This window comes from Mauremys mutica, chromosome 21 (genome assembly GCF_020497125.1).
Source record: "Mauremys mutica isolate MM-2020 ecotype Southern chromosome 21, ASM2049712v1, whole genome shotgun sequence".
NCBI lineage: Eukaryota > Metazoa > Chordata > Testudines > Geoemydidae > Mauremys > Mauremys mutica.
Window position 1 is genome coordinate 4,421,242 of NC_059092.1, and position 23,069 is coordinate 4,444,310.

At 44.4% G+C, this 23,069-nt stretch overlaps 1 protein-coding gene across 1 annotated transcript in view; it reads right to left on the bottom strand.

The window, feature by feature from the left end:
- Positions 1-12,274, bottom strand: part of PRDM16 (PR/SET domain 16) — a 440,301-nt gene extending 428,027 nt beyond the window's left edge. The window contains exon 1 of the mRNA XM_044996543.1: positions 11,727-12,274. Within this exon, the coding sequence (XP_044852478.1) occupies positions 11,727-11,757 (31 nt within the window). The 5' untranslated portion in view covers positions 11,758-12,274. The remainder of the gene's footprint in view (positions 1-11,726) is intronic.
- Positions 12,275-23,069: the final 10,795 nt, after the last annotated feature.

Genomic DNA, 23,069 nt, shown 5'->3' on the forward strand with positions numbered 1-23,069 from the left:
AGGCAAAGGGGCCTCTCCTCCTTTTTTGTTCCTAAAAGGAAGATCCAAGCCAAGCAAACTGGGGAAGTTGAACCACTTTTTGGCTGCCTCTTGGGAAGGCGATAAGTGCAAAAAGCCAGTGGCAACCCATTTATGATTAACTCCTTCTCTTATAAAGGTGCATAATGGGAGCAAACAGGGAGCTGATGGGACATGAACATATTTTATTCATTTAGGACACAAAGCAGCTTTTTGATATATATACGTAACTCCCTTTCAAATTCAAGGTAGTTAAGGGCATAATTCAATGGGGTAGGCGGGAGGGAAAAACTTATGGAGTGCGAGGTGATTTTGCCGTGATCTTTCATTCACCGGTGGGGGTGCCTGATATACACAGGCGCGACAGGGAGAGAAATGCGGACCGCAGGCTAACACCTAGCAGGCAGCATATGCACAGGGTGGCAACAAATGGGGTCTTTGGCTTGGAAAACACTTCCCAGGAACCCCGATCACATGCCTGGAGAGGCTATGCCACCAGAGCTTGGCCCCATCCAGATAGCCCTGTGTGCCCACAACACCATGGCCCACGGGCAAAGACGGGGTACCCAGCTACTGAGCACTGACCCGGGTTGGCTCCCTTCTCCTGCTTTGCTGAACCCAAATCTCTAGGCAAGGATTCCTGCATTGACATTGCGGCATCTAGCTCCGTCGGGCCCGAATGGAAAACGCTCTGCAAAATTCCGCAGTAGAGGCAAAGCCTACCCATGACCCCGCTATTCATCAAGACTGGGATTCTGTCTACACGGCTCGCTGAATCGTCCCAGGGCACAGATAGAATTCTCCGCTCACGTTTCTGGGCTGGCTCAGAAAAACCCTGTGGGAAGGTTATCAACTCCAATCCACGGGAGTTTTCCTTAAAGGCTCGTGGTCATTTCCACGGCGCCGAGTCTGGAGGAGGGAAGGGCTGTAGATGACCCCGGTGACTGACCAGCTTTAAAAAGGCCGTTGTCAATAATGTTCAAATCAGGAGACTCATGATTCTTGCCCCCTGCCACCCTGTGTCCACTGCCTCCTGGCCCCCTTATGATGGGTGGAAAGGGGGGGGTTCCTCTTCAGCCAGTTTTTTTTTTGATGATTTCTGTCCAGGTCTTGGTCGCTAACCCCCCTCGGGGAAAGGAGTCCAAGAACCAAAGGGCGCACGAATCTGACATGGGGGGGCGCCACCTTTCCCACCCACCAGGGCAAAGGCAGGAGTGGCACGAAACTCGACGCGCCTCGGTTCTGGCTCTAGCGCATCTTGGCTGCATTGGCACGGAAGATGGCAGCAAAATTCTGCGAGAACAGAGGCTGGAGAGGGAAGCTCCCGTCTGCCCTGACCCCAGCTCCCGTCTGCTGGTCGGAGCCCAAAGCACGAATGCTACCCCCACCCCACCCCCCCATCTCCGCTTTCCTCAGCGCTTGGGCTGGACCCCTGCCCCCGGACACGGCAAGCAAGGTGCGTTTAGACATTGAACTAGTTAACTCGAGTTAACGCACGCCCCCGGCTCCTTTCCCGGTGAAGACGCAGGGGTGGCAGTGTGCCGGGTGGGTCAGGTGTTCTGCCTGGAAACCTCCCTCTAACTGTGTAAAAGCAGCAAAGAGTCCTGTGGCACCTTATAGACTAACAGACGTATCGGAGCATGAGCTTTTGTGGGCGAATCCCCACTTCGTCGGATGCATGTACCCCTCTGATATCTAACTGTGTAAGCAGGTGTTGATTCTTGCCTTGCCTCAGCGCTTGCTTCGTGGTCACAAAGTTAGCAACAGACACTGACAAGGTTTAACTCAAAACTACAACCCCGCTCCGCGTCCCACCTGTACTGACTACACAGGTCCCTTTGGAGATGGAGTTAGAGGAGATCCTGGCTAGTCGCCTCCCCGCCGGCGGGTCAATTGCTCCTGCACCCAGCCCTCTCTGTCCCCCCCGTTCCCAACCGACACTCTCCCGCTGTTAAAATCAGGCCAGGAGTCTCGCTTTACTGCCCAACAAATAGCTAATCCAATAGGAAGGAAACAATAAGAGCCCCGGCTCTGCCAAGCCAGCTACAACAGTGCAGAAACCAGGAAAGCCCTGGAGCAAAACCACTCTGAATGTGACCTTAAGAAGATGCAATCAATCATGCTCTGCTAGGGGGACACCTCGGCGGCGAGACCTGCCCTGCTCGCCGAAACCCAGGAGCCTTTTAACCCTTTTTGTGCCCTAGCCAAGCTCAGTAAACTTCCTCCAGCCCCCATCAGACAATTAGCTACAAAGATGATGAGGAAGGGCCGGGGTGAGCAGTGTCCTCTGTGCATTTAAGAAGTTAGGGAACAGCTTTAACGCCAAGAGGGTTTGGCTTGGCCGGGGGTAGGTCTACACATAAGGCCGACACTGCATGCCCAGGTAGCTGGGTATAACCAGCCGTGGAGATAGGAGGCATTGCTTAGCAGAGAACACAGGCATGCTGGATCCCTAGAGTATACATCATACAGCTGTTTTAGGTGGTGGGGACCCACACCCCTGAAATAGAAAAGGATTCATTGGGAAAGGGAGCCTGTTTACGCACCCCTAACAATTGGTGATTGTTCTGTCCCATCACATCACCCTAAATGGGCACCCCTTTTGACTCCTGCCCTGCAGCCAACTTGTGTCACTGCTCAGACACATGGCAGCCAGGACAGCCAAAGGAAGCTGATGCTACAAGCAGAGTTGCCCATTGCTACAAAGGCAGGAGGCAGACGGTGGAAGCTGCAGGTTTTTCTCCCAGGCCACTTCCCGCTGAGCTCAAGACATTAGTAACAGTAAACTTTTATAGCCCAATGAAAGCCAAAAGCCCCAGTTGGGTCGGGGCCCATCGTAATAAGTCCACACCCACAATGAAACTCAGGGTCTGTCTACAGCAGAACTGCCACGCTGTTTGGAGGAGTTTGTCTGCTGGCCACAGGTAATCCCCCCCGAGGCAGTAGCTAGATCAACAGAATAATTCTTCCCTCTACTTAGCACTATCTATGCTGGGGTTTAGGTTGGCAGAGCACTCTCTCTCTCTCTCTCTCTCTCTCAGGGGTGTGGATTTCCACATCCTGAGAGATGTAGCTAGACCAATAGAAGTTCCCAGTGTATACCAGGCCACAGGGCCCACCTCAGAGAGACTGCAATTTGAATAGATAAGAGACTGGGCGGGAGGGGAAATGACTTGCCCAAGTACACCCAGCAGAGCCAGGACCAGAACCCATGTCTCCTGATTTACAGGGCCCTATTCCATGGGACCGTGGTGCCTCCTAATCCAGACCTGCTGGAGAGAGTTCATCCCTCCCCCCAACAACAGCCTATGTCTATTATTTTTCAATAATCACTCCTTGAAACCAGAGTCTAAAGGAGCAGGACAACAGCAAGACCCTATTCTGAGTTTCCCTGTGTGTTCAGATCCAAAATCCTGTCCAGTGCATTTACCTGGCAGAGTCGTTCATAATGACCCATCTGATTGGGAACCCTCTCTGAACATTCCTGTGCCCTACTCTCTGTATGGGTTACCGCTGCAACCTGGTAAGGGACATACACCCCCCTAGCAGTCTAGAGCCCCAAACCAGCCTGATGTTTGATTTCCTGAGGAACAGCAATGGAGAGAGATTTATGGCAAATCTCACCCATTTTCTTCCACCGCTGAAGGAACCTCACTGGCTCACAACAGCGCTGCCAGCAACATTTCACATCCATCCCTAAAACTGAGAAAAATCTTCAAATACAAACCACACACACATACACAACACACCACACACCACACTCCTGTCCTGGAGCAGACAGAGAATAGCTATAGCTGGGAAAGTACTTAGAAGCATTTCTCAAGCGGCCAGCGCAGTTTGCATCTCGCCCAAGTCCAGGAAAAACCATCAGAACCCAAAAGAACTCTTCCAGCCATGGGAAATCCTAATCCATTTAGATGCAGGAATGCATGAAAAACTGTCCTAGCAAATAATATTAAGAACACACGTTACTATGCAATAGACTTGACTTCTGAGAGGGAAACTGCATCCAGGAAGAATACGCCAAGTTCATACCTACTGTAAGAAAACCCACCAAAGTCAATGGGTTACACCAGTGATGAATTTGGATTGCTCCATTTCCCCCATCCAATACATTGCCATCCAGTGTATTCCAATGCCATTTGTGGGCTGCATGGAGGAGTTGGCAGTTTCAGAGAAAAAAGGATACATTTTCCTAAGTGAAAGTATTTTGTACAATTAACTGACAAGAAAATCTGCCCCCACCCCGCTCCTAACCACCACCTCCAGCACAAAAAATAAATTGTGGCCTTGCTACATTGATTTTTTGTAAAGGCTGAGTGATAATTCATTTGTTATTTTAGATTTTGTGATTTGGGTAGTTTGAAATCTCAGCACACAATAATCAGTGTAATAGTGGATTAGGGCTCCTATCTCTCTGCTAGGAGAACCCCAGTCTGTGTATCCAAAATCAAGTTTTAAACATCCCTTCTCCCCCTCAATATATGGGCACACAGTTTGGCAATTAGAGCACTGGTTTTCAACCAGGGGTATGCATACCCCTGGGGGTACACAGAGATCTTCCGGGGGTACAGCAACTCATCTAGATATTGGCCTAGTTTTACAACAGGCTACATAAAAAGCATGAGTAAAGTCAGTACAAACTAAAATTTCATACAGACAATGACTTGTTCGTACTGCTCTATATACTATACATGGAAATGCAAGTACAATATTTACATTCCAATTGATTTATTTTATAATTATATGGTAAAAATGAGAAAGTCAGCAATTTTTCAGTAATCGTGTGCTGTGAAACTTTTGTATTTTTACATCTGAGTGTGTAAACAAGTAATTTTTAAGTGACGTGGAACTTGGGGTACACAAGACAAAAATCAGACTCCTGAAAGGGGTAGAGTATTCTGAGAGCCACTGAATTAGAGGACCTATCCAGATTTCCCCTTCTCCTGAAATCATATCAACCATTTAAAAATAAGATCACCAGACTGTTTTATTTGACTAAGGGTTTGCTTCATAAATTATCTACCCTGAGAGCTAATGGCAACTCCCCCGGGGGGAAAAACATCATGGAGCAGTTTTGTTAGCAGAGCAGAGGGTCACAGTCAGTGAGAAGCTTACTCGGAGGCAGTTAAAATAAAACTACACTTAGAAAAATGGTTACAAAGTTAATTGCAAAAAATTGCAGTGCACCCTGAGTGTGGAAAATTTTTGGGGAAAAAAGTCAAAAAGTAAAAAACAAAAACAACCCCCCCCCAACCTATTACCTTTTTCCAACCTGACCTTTCCACTAGTAATGTCTCTGCACTTCCTTATCCAGGATCTGTTCCATTCATAAGCTATTGGCCAATCTTGCACACATTTTCTCCCTGGCTTCACCTTCCCTCCACATTGAAGTTAAGGGAAGAGACCAGGCTCTTTGGGGGTAGCCTCTGTAAGCATGTCTACACTGTAATAGAGCATCTGCCACTGGCCCAGGCTTGCAGGGCAACAAAACTGCAATGCAGATGTATGGGCTTGGGCTAGAACTGGGCCCTGGGACCTTCCCACCTCACGGGATCTCAGAGGCCAGGCTCCAGCCTGAGTCAGCCGACAGAGGCCAGCCCCGGGTGTTTGTTGCAGTGTAGACATATCCTGTGGGTTTTGTGAAGCATTGCATAGGCTTGGGAGGATTCGATTTTTGTCAGTAAATGTCAGTTTCACCGTATACACACAAACCTACAAAAAATATTTCCACTGATAATCATCTACATTTGCAGATGGGCAAAGACAGACAAATGCTGCTTGAAGACTACTCTGAGTGACATTTACTTGGTATATTTGGTGATGTGATGTTGACAATTTGTGTTTTAATGGTTATAGAGATTTAAAGTGTTGAATCTCAATGTCTACTGCCATTGCCTGATCCTGCCCCCATTGCATAATTTCACAACTCTGAAAACTAATAGATTTTTTTTTAAAAGCGCAAAATTACGGGGTTTTATACCACTGTGAACATTAAAATTGATAATTTTTTAAAAAACGAACAGTGATCTATCCATCAAAAATTATAAAACAAATATTGAATCCTCCAAGCCAATCTGTACATCATAAAAGCACCTTCTGTTCCTTCAGATCTTGTGTAGGAAACAAATGATTTTACAACCAATATGTTATTGAAAGTAAAAATGAACCCAATATCTAAATTTAAACACAATCTCACTGAACAATAGTGTTTACTAGACTTTTTTAAAGAAGAAACTTGCTAAATTAATATACTTATGCATGAAGCAAACCCCAATAAATTGCTATCCAGTGAAGGGGTATTAAATTAACGTTATCCTCATGCTATTGATTGGAAGCATCTCCAATCAAACTCCCCTGAACAAGCATATTGTGCATTCCTGGCAGCCTTTGCTGAATTCAGGAAGGAATTAAGTACCCATCAGCCTACCTCAAAGGGATACTTTTGGGTAATATACTGCATGCATGATGGCTGTAGGGAAAAAAAGGCTCCAGGTGTACCTGCCCAGGGGCCACAGAGCACTTTTCTCCTTAGCTATACATCAAAAATAAATAACTGATTTTGCTGATCTAGGGCTAAAACCCACTTTTACTGCATACCCAACATGCCTACTGAAGTTCTAGATGCACATGGAGCACAGGATCAGACCCCTATTTCATAGAGGGCTGTATGTACATTTATGTCAGTTCCAGCATATATCACTTAACCACTACAAAGCAATGACTTATTATCGAGCACCACAAAGGTAGATACACACACATGCAAGCAGGCCCTTCAGAATCCATTATCTTCAGGGGGTTTACTTTTGCACTTACAGAATCAGCATTTTTGTACCCCTCTCTCTTCCTCCACCCCACATATTTAAGCAACAAGAACATAAAGGAAGGACATTTGCTGAGGACTAACAATTGGTTGAGAGGAGCTGGTGTAAGTGGCCACTCAAGGACTCCAGATAGCATTATTCCCCAGGAAATGCTCTGAGGCCATGGCATTGTTTCTATGCACTGTAAATAGAAAGAAGCCCATAAGTACATGTGTTTTTGTTTTGTTTTATTAAAAGCGTGTGATGTACTTTCTAGTACATTAGCCAGGTTGCTTGAGCCATCTGCTGCAATTCCTGCTCTTGATGGTGATGGTCCGCTCAATAGGGCAATCACAGGAAAGCTAAGTCAGAGAAACAGGTGTTGCAGTGAGCTCTGAAGATACTGAGGTCTATGGTCATTCTTATTTCACCTGCCATTGAGTTCCAAAATCTCTGTCCTGCTTCTATGGAAGTCCTGCCTCCCCTGTTTGTTGGCAGCTTCATTTTTCCAGTGGAGAGAAGCTCTCATGTGAGGTTATTGTCATAGAAGGAGGGGACTTTCTCAGGTAGCAAGACCCAATGCCATGCAATCTTTGGAAATCAGTACAGAGACTTGGAACTCGGCTTTGTTCAGTGGGAGACAAGTGCAGGGAGTGGGCAATTCAACGAACAATGGGTACGCCCAAATTTTTGCAAGTCCTGCTTCTAAAATACTTTCATTTGTTTGCTTGCTATGTTAAGTTCATTTACCATATTTGGCTGAAATATTAGCTTTGAGAGCTACTGATGAAAAGGGCTATATAAGAGCTAGGTATTATTACTACCTAGAACCTCAACGTAAGACAAATAAAACAATACCTAGTGCTTATACACAACTTTCCATTTTCAAAGCAAATTACCTACCTAGATGGTTGACATTCACCAGTATTATGCCCCTTTTAAAGAGAGGCCAACAGTAGCAGAGCTGTTAAGAGAATTGCCAAAGGACAGAGGCAGGGTGGGATCAGACCCAAGGGGTTCCTGTTGCTTGGGCCATGCTAACTGTATATTAAGTGGTGAATATTAGAAATATGTTGTCACATGTAAAAGTCCCCTTCAGATTCCTTGTCCATGGCGTTGAACACTGCTTTGGCTATCAGATTAAAAAATGCTTATATTAAATGTTCCAACATTCAGCTACATGCAGCTTTTAAGAGAACAGTGCCAATAGTACTGTTTCCTTATACATCATCCTGTTTCCTTCTCTTATCTTCAGTCCAGGTTCAGTACTTCAGAATGGATATACCGTCAGTAGCTCATCTAGCACTGAGTTGCAGTTCTGCTCATTTACTATGAAACGAGATGGGACAATAGTTTCATTCCTCAAAAGTAAATTAAAATTAAAGAGAGTGAACTGAGAACTTTCTTTACAAATAGTTGAATGAGGTCACCCATACAGTGATTTTAAATGGCTTACATCAGAGTGGCTGTCTTCTCGCTTTACGAAATAAGTTCCTGTGAACGAGAGGCTTACTCACTTTCAGTCATTTGGGTGCATTACAGCAAGTGGGACAGTGCTCAGTCATTAGGGGGAATGTATTTTCTATAACATGATTACTAGCTGCTTTTTAACTCGGCTCTTCAGCAACCTAGAATGTGAACCAATTAAAGATCACAAAAGGGCTTGACGTTTTCAAGAGAATCGGAACCTTAATCAATTTTTTTCTCATAAAGCTCAGCAGAATGAGCCGTTCTGGCTGTGAAGTATGTTATTCTGCAGCATATTGACCACCAAATGCTGTCTGGCAGGGCACAATTAAGGTGTGAAGAATGACTGCAAAATAATAAACCTAAATCGGGTCACAACAGGGGGAGAAAATGACCAGTATCTGCTATTATTTCTTAAAAAAAATAATTCAGAATGGCTGCTCCATTTGTGACAGTTGGTATAACAGTTACCTTAGTGAGAGTTCTGGCAGAAAAGTGCTCTGCATTTCTGTGTTATAATCATGTGGGCTTCACCTCGGCCTTTAATTTTTACAGCTGGACTGGTTTATCGCTGCCCACCTTTCACTACAAAGGGAAAACTGTCACTTTAAGCAAAACCATTCAAGACTCTGCATCTGAACACAAATCAATCTAACAAAACAAGATTTATGTTCCCAGTGATGTCATTCACTCAAGCTCCGCCTGTTCCCCAAGCAAAGCAACACTCAATATTTTCCCTCTTCTACTTATGCCGACACAAGCTAATGCTAAAATTGCGTCGTTTCTCATCACACAGGTTATTACACATTCATATTTCTCACCATCCTTTTCTAGATACTTCCCCCACCTCCCAAGCCAGGAGCACATATCCCCTACAATAAAATCCCAAACCCTTGTGTGTTGGTGATGATCAAAGACTGTCAGCTCTTAGGACCTGATACTGAAGACACCTGTGAGCCACTCCAAGCACGTGAACTGTCTCATTGACTCAATGAAATTACTCATGTAAGTGTCTGGTCCTTAAAAAGGTCCTATTCTGCAAGCTGAATCAAGCATTTGTGACGACTGTCATTTTAGCCAACACACCCAGGATTGAACCAGGACCTCCAGAGCGACCGTGAGCTGCTACTGACTGAGCTAAAGAGCAAAAGCAGTATAGTAGAGGGCCGCAACAACTCATATCCTCAGTGGATTGGCACAGAGGGGGACCTGCAACACAAATTCCCCAGTGCGTTCTACATACACAGTGCTACATCATGAGATTGCCACTTGAACGGACAAAATCAGCATTTTAGAACTCACCCTTAAATGGTGAGTGAAAAAAACAGGTCACATACATTTGAAATAATACTGTTTCTGAAGGTTGGGGGGAAATGTTAAGCATTTTTTATGAGGGGAACAAAATTACAAAGTTAGCTTTAAATCTTGAAATCTCTCATGCCCTGATCTATAAATAAAAGTTATTGGGATTTTCTTTTGTGCTAAATTTAAAGAGAAGTCTCTTTTCCAAGGAGAGTTTTCTTTAAAACAAGCAACAGAAGGAATTTAATGATGGCATTTCCAACAAGCAACATGAATGAATTAACAATAAATGGAATGAGAAAGCAGCTGTATTTTTTTAAATAAGAACAGATGCATTTGTAGTCAGCTATATAATATTCTTTCCAAAGAAGAACACAATTCCCTAGCAATATTCAGTCAGATTTCAGTGATGGTTTCCTTCCACTTTTGTACCTGAAGATCATGGGTTCTACTAGGTAGCAGAATTTGTCCTCAAGTGAAGCACTGAAACACTGGTAAGGAACAAGCAGAAATTCTAAAGATGTCTCTCCTGCCCTGGTTCATTCTAAACCCCCTCTCCAGCTCTTTCCCTCATGAAGAAAAGACATAATGAAAACACCTGTCAACTGTTTGATTAAGTCAAATTGAATCTAACATCAGGACATAGCAGTCTGAGCTCAGCTGTTTGCATTAATTCAACTATGCTAGGTTGCAAAACAGCAAACTCTTATGTGACTACTATAGCCAGAAATCAGCCAGGGTCTTTCCCCTTCTCCACTCTCAAAATATACTCAGCTCTCTGGCAAGACCTAGAAATGGCCAAGCCTCAAAATAATTCAGGTCAACATCAACTGCCTGGAAGTTTATCGGCACAAACTGCTTTGTTTGGGAAATTTTATAACACGCTCATGGGTTTAGCAGGGTTTATAGCCTAGTCCATGACACTTTTCAGGAGAAGTGGTGATAGCCCTGGTGCCTTGGCCAAGCAGCAGTTTGGATAATTACGTTCGTAACAGTTTGACAGGAAGTTAAGAGGACAACTTCAGAGTAGTTGCATGCTTGCCACATTCCACCCCAGAATTGGCTGCATTTCAGTTGTAGTAGCTGATAGTGGTACCTACTAAAAGTTAAGGTTTCCTAAACTACTTTCTGCATTAGCTCTCTATTTTCATATGCTTACACTCCTGGGGCTTAAACTTTCTGTCCTTTATCTCCTCTCAGAGCTGAGCTTTTCCGGAGAAAATCTGAGTGAAAACAAATCCGTTATTGAGTTACGGGAGAGGAAAAATTCCACACTTTCCCCCTATAGACTGGCAGGGCACAGAGAAGGGGTACTGAAAAGTTAGGGTACTTGTATACACTGCAGCGATTTTAGTGGTCAAGCACTCGCTCATCTTACACAAGGGGTCTGTATCCCTCTCAGAGATAGGTACGAACCTATGATATTTTGATCCACAGGAGATTGTTAAAGCATGGTGGAAGGTGTTTTAATTTAGGGCAAGTTTGCCAGTCTGCTTTGTGGCAAGAAGACATCTACTGAGGGAATAAATGACTCTGACTCTATATACTCTTTAATCTGCAGTTATTACCCAATCTAACTAGTTATCAATGGTTCAGAGGTTCAACACACCCCATCGGGTGGGACTGACACAGCACATTAGGTCACAGTAAGACGGGATAAGGGAACGCAGAGAGTAAGTCAGGAAGTACTTTATGGCAACACAACATTCCTGAGTCCATCTACAAAGCCTCTACCCGGCCCATGTGTTAAAGCTCTTCCTGAACGCTCACTTTTGCTGTGCTGCTTACACTGAATTTCACTGACTTGTATCAAAAATTATCCTTCCTTTCCCCTACCCGCTGTCTGCTTGTCCCCCTGTTGGGAGATTGTGAGCTTTTCAGAGTAGGGACTACCTCTCTTCCTGGATGGCTGCAAAGTGCTGGCACACTGTGGGAGCTCCTCTAAATCCATGGAAGCACAATCAGGATAACGTGTAAAAAGCCCGGACAGCATTAACAGATCAGATGAAGTAACCTGGCAATGAAACATGAACAGATTGGCCCTCACATACAAACATATGGGGGCCTAGCAAGGTTGGGTGGAAGTGCTCTACATTGTCCAGTGCTCTGGAAAAAAAAGGTAGATTTGTTACTCACAGCCACTGTCTTCATCCGCTCTTTTTGTCATCCATGTTGGCACATGGACATTTCTCCTGGAGGATGGAGTTGCTGCACTAGATCCCCCAATGACAACTTCAAGGAGGGGGTGAGACCAAAAGACCTCAAATCCGTGAGCGATATGGCAGCGTGAAGCTTTTTGAACGGTTTCACCACCAGTCCCACAGCAGGGTGCACCCTGTATGGTAGAATGGCAATGGCACCACAGTGGAAGGTTGCAGCAGGGTTTTCATTGGAATACACTGTCACTTGCTGACAACAGTTACCAAAGGAAGCATAGTCCCAGAACTGCATGTGATCCACTCCTCTGGATGCACCACTATTTTGGTTTAGATTTTACTTCCACACACACAGGGCAGATGCATTTTAAAAGAATGTACTTTGAGCTTTATCTGCAGAGGGCACAGCCTACTCCCATTATTGCCAAGGAGCCCTAAGGTCATTGCTTCAAAATAGTTAAAGAAGGCACAATAGAGAAACATGTTGACAAGTCTACCAGGCTTGTGACTCAACACAGACAGACCAGATTCAACCTTCTCAAACAAAAGCAAACTGCTTCCTTTTGGTGCTGCTCTATATACACCTATATCATTGGTTAATTGAAAGAGGTGCTCTCATTTATTAAGCTGAGCATAGCCAGGTGGGCCTAATTTATCTGGCTGCATGAGGCTATTCCCCCTTTAGATATTGTAATATTGCTGCTCATAGTGTAAATGGAAAGCAATGTATATAGCAGAAAGATTGATGCAATTAGATTCTAGCACCCTGCAACTGAGTGAATTCTCAGTGAGCCATAGACTGTACATGCAACAGGCACAGGTGACTGGGAAGGCTGTGATAGCAGTTTTGTGTCTATAATGGGTTCCCTTAGGGGAGTATCAATAATCGCACAGGGGTGAGAGAAAATTGCTACCACAAATGTCTTTTCTAAGCACATTTTTCTGATCAAACCTATTTCTAATCCACAATGTCTGACTAGCCTGGAGGTATGAATTGGGAAATGTGCATTCTGTAAGGCAAATTAAAGACAACACATTTCAAAGAAGTATGCAAAAAAATATGGCAAGAAAATTAGAACCACATCAGCTCTACCATTGTGGCCTAAGGTGAGCAGATAAATCACTAGAATCAGGTATGTTCTCAGCATTCGAGATGGGGATTAGCCCCAGAAAAAATTCTAGTTTGGAATCCTGAATTCACAAAGTAGTTTCAAATGCATATGTTCTTCTTCTTCTTCTTCTTCTTCACTTCCTTTCAAAGCTGTTGTGCAATTCTGTTATGTGCTGTGAAAAAGCTACCACATTCCACCATAGAGCTGGCTGCATTTCAGTGGGGGGGGGGGGGGAGAAATGATTCCTTTATGTACAGTAGAGCTGATTGAAAATTGCTTTGTTGAAACATATTTTTGATGAAGCGTGACTTTTTGACCCAAACATTTTTTTCAAAAATTCCAGTTTTTCAATCCAAAACCAAAAGATTTTTGATGTTTGGTAAAAATGATCAGTTTTCAAAAAACAAAAAAAATGCTAGTTTTTAATTTTCAGTGAAAAAACTGATGTTGAGGGGCTGGTTTAGGAACTCCCCCCCCCCAATAAAATATCCTGTGGAAAGAAATATTGGCCTTTTTCTGATATTTAGGTCTTGTTCCTGCAATAGACTCTTGGAGGTGCTGTCTCTAACATAAACAGAGAGCAATATGGATATAGAAAATAAATAAAACTACTAAAACAAGACACTCCACTGCACATGCTTCTCCCTCTGAGGACAGGATGAAAGAACAAACACCACATGATAGATGTTAGTAATGTTGCTTGAAGCACTGCTGGAAGGTGCCCAGACACTATGGTGATGAGAGCTGTACAAGAAACTATAGAATAGAATAGAATAGAACAGGGTGCATCCGATATGAAATCAATGGGTCCTGCGCAGCACACCTGTAAGCCTGTGTGCAGTCAATTACAGGCTCAGGGTCACAGTTCATGAAGTACTTTGGGGACCCTTCATGATGAAAGGCTCTTAATGTAAATGATTATTCTACAGAGCAAACCTTATGACAATTCCAGGCGAGGTGCTCAGCTACCCCCCGATGCCATTCGAGGCCCACACTGTATCTGCTGTGTGTTTCACTATCCGGGGGGCTGCTCAGGAAATGGCACTTCTGATAGTCAGAGATATTGGTAAACGTGGCTCAGATAGGACAATCTTTATTATACTACTGAGTGAACAGATGGATGTCCCAGAGCTATATTCTCCTTCACGGAATACGGGTGACATGTCTAATTTATGGATTCCCGTATTTCCCCCACCCTTCGTACTATATAACTGCTAACATTATTTTTATATCTCCTTACAAAAGCACTGGAAATATGTAAAACACAAATAATAAATTTACTTTGGGCTGTTGGCAGCTCTGTTTCCAGAGCAGAGTGGTTATTTTAAAATCCACTGCAAAAACAAAACCGCCTTCCTCCAAAAATGTGATGTATAGGATGTAACATAATGGTGCAAAAACTTCTGGCAAAGGCAGGTATTATAAATTGCTCTGCTGCACTTTGCAGTGGTGGGTATTTTAATGCGGTGTACTCTGCTTAGAACAGACATGGGAGTACAGACAATCACGCATAGGGGATTAGAAAGAACAAAACCATTTTCTAAACAAAAAACATATCAAGTTCAGTAGATTTTTTGCTAGTTGTAACAGACAGAAACCTTTGTGATAACAGATGCTTTCTGGGCACTTGCGAGCCTTGCTAGTGCTCTGATGCAGGAGAGGAGGAGCACCAGTGAAGAGCTGGCAGGCATGTACCATAGAGGGATGAAAGGCTACAGAGAATTGTTTGCCTTCCACAAAACAATTTCACAGGTTCTGTGTGTTTCATTGGGCCTTGGCACAGCTGAGCAGATAAACATTTCTGATGTAAATGAGGTTTTTTCCCCCTTCTACTTTGACACAGGCGTATGAGCACACACTTGCAGTACTTTGCTATAATTTTGTTCATTTCTGATTGCACCAGTTCCTTTTTATCCCATGCAAATAGACAGTGGTTACAATAGCAAAGTACTGCTCAAGAGTTAGCTCCTGTGGCTGTGGCTTCTTGCCCAAATCTGAAGGCCAGGAACAATGGTGTGGAGGGCCAGTACAAAGCCAATCCACCACTACAGTCTCATTTAAACTTTATAGTGAGGGTTTAAGTGGGACTTGAGTGCAAAGTCCTTGTGCAGGGCTGAATTCCCTTCACTGTGCACAACTGAAAGCACTCTTCTTACTAGGGCCAACTGGAAATTTTCCATCCAAGATGTTTTTTTGAGAAAATTGGGGTTTGGAAGCAACCATTTTTTTTTCACAAAAAGGGTCCACTTCCTGCAGAGAATGTTAATTGAAAAACTGAAAACCCGAAGCCCTTTTTTTAATTTTCAGCTGAAAATTTTTGGTTCTTTGACAAATATGTTTTGGTTTTTTTTTCCATTTTCATCAACATTTTCTGTGGAAGAAGTCCCTGTTTCCTGAGCAACTCTCGTCCTGATCCACGGACAAATGTTTCCTGCCACTGCCCCTAAAGTGAAGTTCCCATTTGCTTTACTTTCCCATTGGGTTTTCCTTTCCTACACGTACACGCAGCCTGGACCTGTGAGGTGCTGAGCATCCTCAACAAGCAATGGGCAGAGGGACAAAAACTCACCTCCCACCTTTTGCTGGTGGAGAAAGAGCAGCTTTAGAATCTCACTAGGGCTCCAGAATCTGCACATCTCCTGGCCAGGCTTCTCTGCCCCTTCTCCAGCCAGCCCTCCTGATCTGTGGGCTACCTTAGCTGGTGTTAGGCTCCCTGCTCCAACAGAGTGGGGGGTTGTGGGCAGCTGCCCCTACTCCTTGCTAGCCAGGCAGACTTTCCACCGCACACGATCCAGAGCCTGTTTCCTGCTGGTGCCTATAAAATTAATCTTGCCTTTCACCTTCAATGGAAGTTTCCAGTAAGAGGCAGAAGGATGGCCTTGAGATTAGAGCACTGGACTGGGACTCAGGAGATCTGGGGTCAATTCTGCATTCTGCCATACACTCCCTGTGAGACTTTGATCTATCTGTGCACCAGTTCCCCATTCTTTGTCTGTCTTGTTCATGTAAACTTTGGGCTTTTTGAAGGAGAGACTGTCTCTTGCTGGGTGTTTCCGCACTGCCTAGAACAGGGGGACGTTGATTTCAGCTGGAGCCGTAAGTGCTGCCATAATACAAAATAATAATTATTAATAATGGGGCATCCAGCACCCCACCAAATTAGCTCTAATTAACAATGCAGCCTCTCAGCTCCACTACTGTGGAGGGCTATTGTGAATATTGGTCACCTTCTTTCACAGATGGAGAAACTGATGTGCAGACAGGTTAAGTGGCTTTCCCAAGGCCAAATAATGACTCATTGGGACAGAGGAGAAAGAACCCAGGAGAGAATTCTAGCTCCTCGTCCTATATTTGAACCACAATCACCTTTGTGTCCTGATGCCACTCATCTAATGGCCCATTGCAGACCATGCCGCATGGCACAGAAGGTGTCCTGTGGCTGAAATATTAATAGAGTCTGTTTGCCCATAAATAAATCATTAAATACAGTGAAATCGATCTGTGTGCACTTCATTTCATTTTTATATCAGGAGTTGCACATTGTTTGCTTACTGTACACTGGCACCTCCAGAAGTCAGACCTTTGGGGGAACGCATACAGAAAAGGGTTAAGAAGTTACTTCCTTTGCAATTAATTGGAACAGATCCTATCTGAGCAATGATCGTCATGGCACCTTCCTTCCAAAGAAGTCACATCACTTTACAGACAAGAGTTCATTAAGTCTCAGCACCCCCTTTTGGGGGTCTGTTAGCACTTTTATCCCCATTTTACACACTAGGAAACTGAGGCACAGAGGGGTGAGAAGCTTGGAAGCCACGACAAGTGAAGTGAAGTGAAGTGAGTGATTGATGGGTGACTGTGAAAAGTGCCTTGCAAACCGAAAGTGCAACAGGTTTGCAAAGTACTATTAGCCTTGCTGACAATCACAGGATCAGAGCAGTGAGAGACGGGCAAAGACTGATTAGATCAGAACCCGTCCCAGTCCCAGAGCCAGCTAATCCTCCAACAGAGGACATGTCAGATCTAAACATCCAGTCCTGTAAATTGCCAAATGCTCTCAAGTCCATGGGAATCGAGGCCATTCAACGCATGGAAGGGTCAGGCCCTTGGACACATACTAAGGGCCCAATCCTGCACACATTAGTTGCACATGGAATCCTTCCTCTCACGACTAGCCCCACTGAGGCCGGTAGGACTGCTGGTGTGAAGAGGAGTTTGGATGATAGGCCCTATGTCTGAGCTCAGCCAAAAGGCTTAGCGGAAAAGAAGAAATAACAGAATTGAGTCAAAGCCCTTGGCGAAAGCCAAGCGGCTGGAAAGGGGTTATAGGATGGGTATAAGTGCACACTTGATTTATGCCCCTGCTTCAGGTGCCAGGCGCCTCTGTGCCATCTCTACAGGCGCTGTGGGCATAGTGGGGACTCAGGCGTGGAACATGGAGGGGACAAATTGGGGACAGAAATGGGCCAGAGTGGACCTGCCCCATAGCAATTCTGCACCCCAAACTAGCTTATAATGGCTATTAAAATAGGGGTGCAACTCAGGGCTACACTAGCCTGTCAGGGGGCTGCACTGAACTCTGCAGTCACTAAAAGGAACACACACACACACCAGTCCCTGCACTGACACCTGCACAAGGGTGAGAATGAACCAGGCCCAACAAATTCTGCCACAACGAAACCATTTAGAAAAATCCACTTATCTGGGCTCAGTGCACAGGAAACCAGCCTTGGCACGATTGTTTAAAAATTCCAGTTGCCCCGCATTAGAAAGTTCTGATTTTTTTTTTCTTTCTGAGAAGTGGAATTTTCAGTGCAGTGGCCACTGCCTGCACTGGCAGCCAGGCCTCGGAATAACTCATTCTGTAAGTTAGACAGCTGCAGAATTCCGGTGTGGAGTGATACTGACAGTACTTTCTTTTTTCTTTTCTGTTCTTAATGAAATCTTTCCATATTATTAACGGCCAGGGTGGTTCTATACAGTGTGTTCCTTCCAGAATTTTCTTGTTTGCTGTAGTCTTCAAATTTTCCAGTTCATTTCCTATTTTCCTGCTCTAAAACCATTGCCAAAAAATCCCTGAAGCACTCTTCGGTACTTGAACAGAAGAAAAAAAATCCAAGCAGCAGACGTTTGGTCCAGATTTTGAAGATCATTAGCAGTATAACTATCCAGAAGAAGCGCGTCACTTTAATTATCCACAGCCAGTTCTCTATGATGGATATTTATTTGACTACTTAGGGCATATCTCAAAATGCATTCCAGTCACTAGAAATATTTAAGGAGATTTGGGCAACTGTATTGAGAGTCCATCTGCAATTAATTGTCTGGGAAGACGCAGCCAGAATAGGATGTTTGATACTCCATTTAGGCAATCAGGTTCCTTTAGAAATGAAATGATGGGTTGATGCCTATGTACTCTAAACAGTGGTAGCTAATACAGCCAATGAAAAAACAGATACCCAAGAAAGGGTTTCTCATCCAGGAGGCAGAATATGAGAAATAAAAGTGGCAGTGAAATCCCCCATAGAAAGAATTATTTTGGTTTCATGTAATTTCTCATCAGAAAAACTGGAAACTTTACAAACTCCACTGATATTAGAGCTCGGATGTGAGCTGGTGCCAACTGCAGCAGGTTAGAAATTAGGGAATTCTTCATGACATTCTAGTGAAAAAAAAAATTATGCGGCAATTTCATGAAATATTGGTGTTTTTAATCCACATATGTGGCTTTTGGGAAAAAAAATCCCACCCATTTGGTTGCTTATGACATGTACGAAGTTCTTCAAGTATAAACTGAAAATAAAACTAACATGCATAAATCAAACCAGTGGAACTAGCTCCAGTGCTGAACATTTCAGAGCATGCTTTTATGGGAGGCTCCTTAGTTCATTAAGTAACATTATTTAATTTGGGGAGAGCTAATTACATATATAGGTTGGATCCCGTGCTCCTTATTCAGATTAAAACTCTCACTGATTTCAGTGGCCTTCAGGCCTCAATCTTGAAATTGACTCTGTGCGGGGGCTGATCCCTTCATCTGCATGGAGCCTTGTTGGCTTCCATGGGGCTCCAGACAATGTAGGTGGCTGCCTGAAAATAACAAGTTGCAGGACTGGGGACTCCGTGCGGAGTGGAAGATTAGATCCAAAAGCCAGAAGTATATTAGCATCTGAATTGGAATTGTCTCAGCCAGGCATGCTGGGACAACTCCCTGCACTCAGTGCTATCTGGATTCCTGATTTGTATAATCACAGGGGGCAAGACTGCTAACTCCTTCCTCCGACCAATGGTCAAGTAGTCCCATCAACTCCTGGGGCACGCATGCACCCAGGTAGTCCATCTACTCATGGGGCACCCATGCACCCAAGTACGCCTATCAACTCCTGGGGCACCATTTGTCCTCATCCCTGTGAGCAAGGTGTTCACAATCTGGCCCTGGCAACATGAAACTTGAACCAAAGTCTCCAGCTAGTTGCCAACCACTGGATCATCCTCCTCTGGTTTTGACATCACAGTTCATCCATCCCAGAATACAGCTATCGTCTCATCAGCTGGAACCATCTGTTGAGAGCTGATATAAGAGCTTCACAACAACAAGTTTTATGGGGTCTACAAAATCCAGGAACTATGCTCCATATTCCTGAGTGCCATTTACTGACACTTTATCCATTAATTAACTATTTACCTACATACAGATATAAAGCACTCCTGTAACAGATTCTGATCTCAGTTACAGCAGTGTAAATCTAGTATAATCCAGAGAATGGCCTGGATTTACACTGATGTAACTGAGATCAGAATCTGATCTACTATCTGTGAATAAAAAAAAAATCACACCTATAACTGACATTACTGTATCAGCAAAAGTTTCTAGAGCAAGACCTGGCCTGAGACACTGTTATTAATCAGAGTCGTGTTTGATCTAAAATGTTTTGCGAACCAGAGTGAGAGAACAGTTTGAACACCATAGATTTCCCCCTTACTCTTGGTGAGGGAGATTCATTGCAAAAACAAGCAGTAAATTCTCAAGTTCTGCAAGAGTGCAGTACCGAGGGCCAGACAAATTAAGACAGATGTTCTGAACTTTTGGATAGCAAGGAAGTGGTTTCATGTGGCAAGCCATGTGAAGGCTTCAGGACATCCTCCCTTCTCAGACACAGGAATAAAGCAGATAGCAAATTGAGACACAATGCCCAATCCAAGCTGATTCAGACGGGTGGGGAGAAAACCTGCTGGAGCTCCTGGGGCCCATAGATGGATACCCCCTGGTCATCTGACTTCCCAAGTCAGATTCACGCTGCTCAGCACATTCCCATTATGTGAGCCTTAAAAAATATGAAATAAAGTGCGGCCAAGTGTTACAAAGACAGGAAAAGGATTTATCAGGGAGCCTTGCAAAAGGGAGAGACGTGTCCCCATGTTACTGTTTGCATCTGCAGAAACCACAGCCACAGAAATATCAGGCAGAAAAAATGAGGAGCCTTTTAGGAAGGTTTAGATAGCGTCTAATCTCAATTCAGCAACTGCATCATTCTGCATCCTCAGACAATTCCATTGCTCCCACAGGCAGGAACCCGCTCCCCTCGTTGCTAAAACCCTCCACAGACCCTCTCCAGCTGACCGTACTAACCTCCTGTCTCTATAGCCCCTTATCTACTCACCTAGCAATGATCTCTTCTCTCCCACACTACCCAATCTTGCCACTCATAGTACCAGAGACTTCTCCTTTGCAGTTTCTGTCATCTGGATCCCCTGCCCCTCCCTATTCTAACACAGCTAAGTGCCCCCATGATGTACAGTTCTTTGGCATGTAGGAGTGTGCAAAACCCATGCGTGAGACCTGCCTCTTTGCACAGCAGAACCATACCAGTTCCTCTCGGTCTTTTTACCCTGTTCTCCTTCGGAAAGGCGTCTGGGCCCCAGTGGGTTGCTTGGTACAGCAGTGAGCTAATTCTGCTTCCTATACATGAACTAAGGTGAGGCTCAAAAGAAAAACGCCCTGTGTCCAATAACAGAAGAATATGGTGGGAGCAAAAGCCAAGTGTGGATTTTTGCTCCAAAATCAGAGGAGATACTTAATTCACCCCATTTCCCTTTACAGAAAGTCCGGTCCCAGGGCTAATATTTGGCATTCCCCAGAGGCTGTATTTAACAAAGTCTGCACAGGGAATGCACAGTTATGTTGCTTCCCTCTCTACCCCGGCCCCAACACAACTTCGCAGAGGTGACAGGCAGCTGTCACAACACACTTCTTGTTTTCAAACTGTCACTCAAGCTCGCAATTTTTCCACCCTCAATGTTTTCTGCAGTGCTTTTTAAAAAATATTCTTTTCCTTGTATATAACCACTAAACCATGGGCATAGAACAAAGCAGCTTGGTCAGAGCAATCATTAAAGACTTAGGTAATATGCACGCTTATTGTCTCACATACTTTTCCAGTTAAAATATTTGGTCTAAAAATGTGGGAGGTAAAGAACTTATATTTTGAGGTCTTTATAAAACAACTTACATCCCCTGATTTATGTTCCCTGGGACTTGTTCTATGTGAAACATTTAGCCAGCTATATTTTAGATAAAAGAAACATCTCAAGCATTGGTTGTTTTGGAGTTTCTCATTCTTTACTCCCATATATCTTCATAATATTTCACTGTCAGGCGCAATAATTTTAAATTCAGAACCTTTCTGCTTGCGCCTTAGTTCTCTTTTCTTGGGCAATATTTATAGCATTGCCTTAACATTCTCCACGTCTGCTGGGTTCTCAGGACCTGATCCTACAAACTCTTACACATGCAAGTTATCCCAGCGCACATGAGGCAGCAGATAGGCTCTGAGGTGCATTCCCAGGTCTGCCATAGACTAGGGATCTGTGGCAAAGTTTACTGAAATCCATGGAAAGATTTAAAATTCGGACATTAATGTGCTTTGGGTCAGGGCACGGCAGTGTGACCTGGTGCAAGTCACGTAACCTCCTGGTACCTCAGATTTCTCATCTGTAAAGCAGGGGTAATAATACTACACAACTTTCCGAAGCACTAAAAGAAGCACTACAGAGGCTGGCCTCCCCCCTGCTCTATCTTTACACTGGGTAAAAGGACAAGAGGGGCACAATGGAACCCGAAAAGCCCTGTGGAAGAGGATTCCCCCAATGCAGGCAGAACAAGGCTGCACAGTAAGATGCTTTCTGAAGACCCTCCTCACCACCTACCGTGAAGATTTTGGGCACCACCTGCAGCCCAGAGGGCAGCCCGAGGAGGTACTGTAACTTAGGCCCTTTGGACTGTCAAAGTTGCACTACAGGCTTCGTCAGTCCCCAGAGCACCCCATGGTCTAAGGGGCCTTGTCGTCCCCCTCTGCCAGTGCTATGAATTCTGTGGTGAGTCTTGTAGGGGCTCACCCAGAATTCCACCCTAAGGATTTATTGTTATTGTATTAGGGAGACAATTTGCGTGAGAAAGTATTCATGGCACTGGGCCTTCAAGATGATCTCTCACTTTCCCAGGCCGTGACTGTGGTGTCATCTCAACTTCCTCTGATCCCTCCCATGCTCTCACTCTACACTTTCCCTCGCTCACCCATTGTCCTGTCTCTCTCCATTTTCCTCTAATCGGCTGCAATGCTTCTATACACACACACGCAGAGGAAGGATGATCGGGTGGTTAGGGCATGGGATGGGGAGGCAGGAAATCCAGATTCATCTCCTGGCACTACCACAGACTTCACAGAAGCCTTGGGCAAGTCTCTTAGTTCCTTCTGTACTTCCGCCCTTTGTCTGTTTGCACTGAAAGTGCTTTGAGACAGGGGCAGTCTTGCTGTGTGTACGTCCAGCATGAAGGGGTCCTGATCTCAGTTGAGGTAGGTAAGTGCTGTTAAAATAAAAATAAGAAGAAACTAAAATGAACAAACAAAAACTCTTATAGGCCTTTGCTTCGGAGGGTCTGAGCACCTGGTGCAGGTCCCACTGACTTAAATCCGAGTCACAGGTGCACTGCCCTTAGGGAAATCAGGCTCACGTTGGGTACCTAAAATCTGAGGCCACTTCTAAAAATCTGGGCCTTTGCAAATGAATTGTTCTGCATTAACAGAGTGGAAAAAAACATTCAAACCCCCACGTAACACTGTGGCCTGCTGCTACAGCCCTGGGAACTGAGTGACAATGCCTATTTTCCTTTATGAAATTTTTATTAAGTATTTTTATTATTATTATTGAAT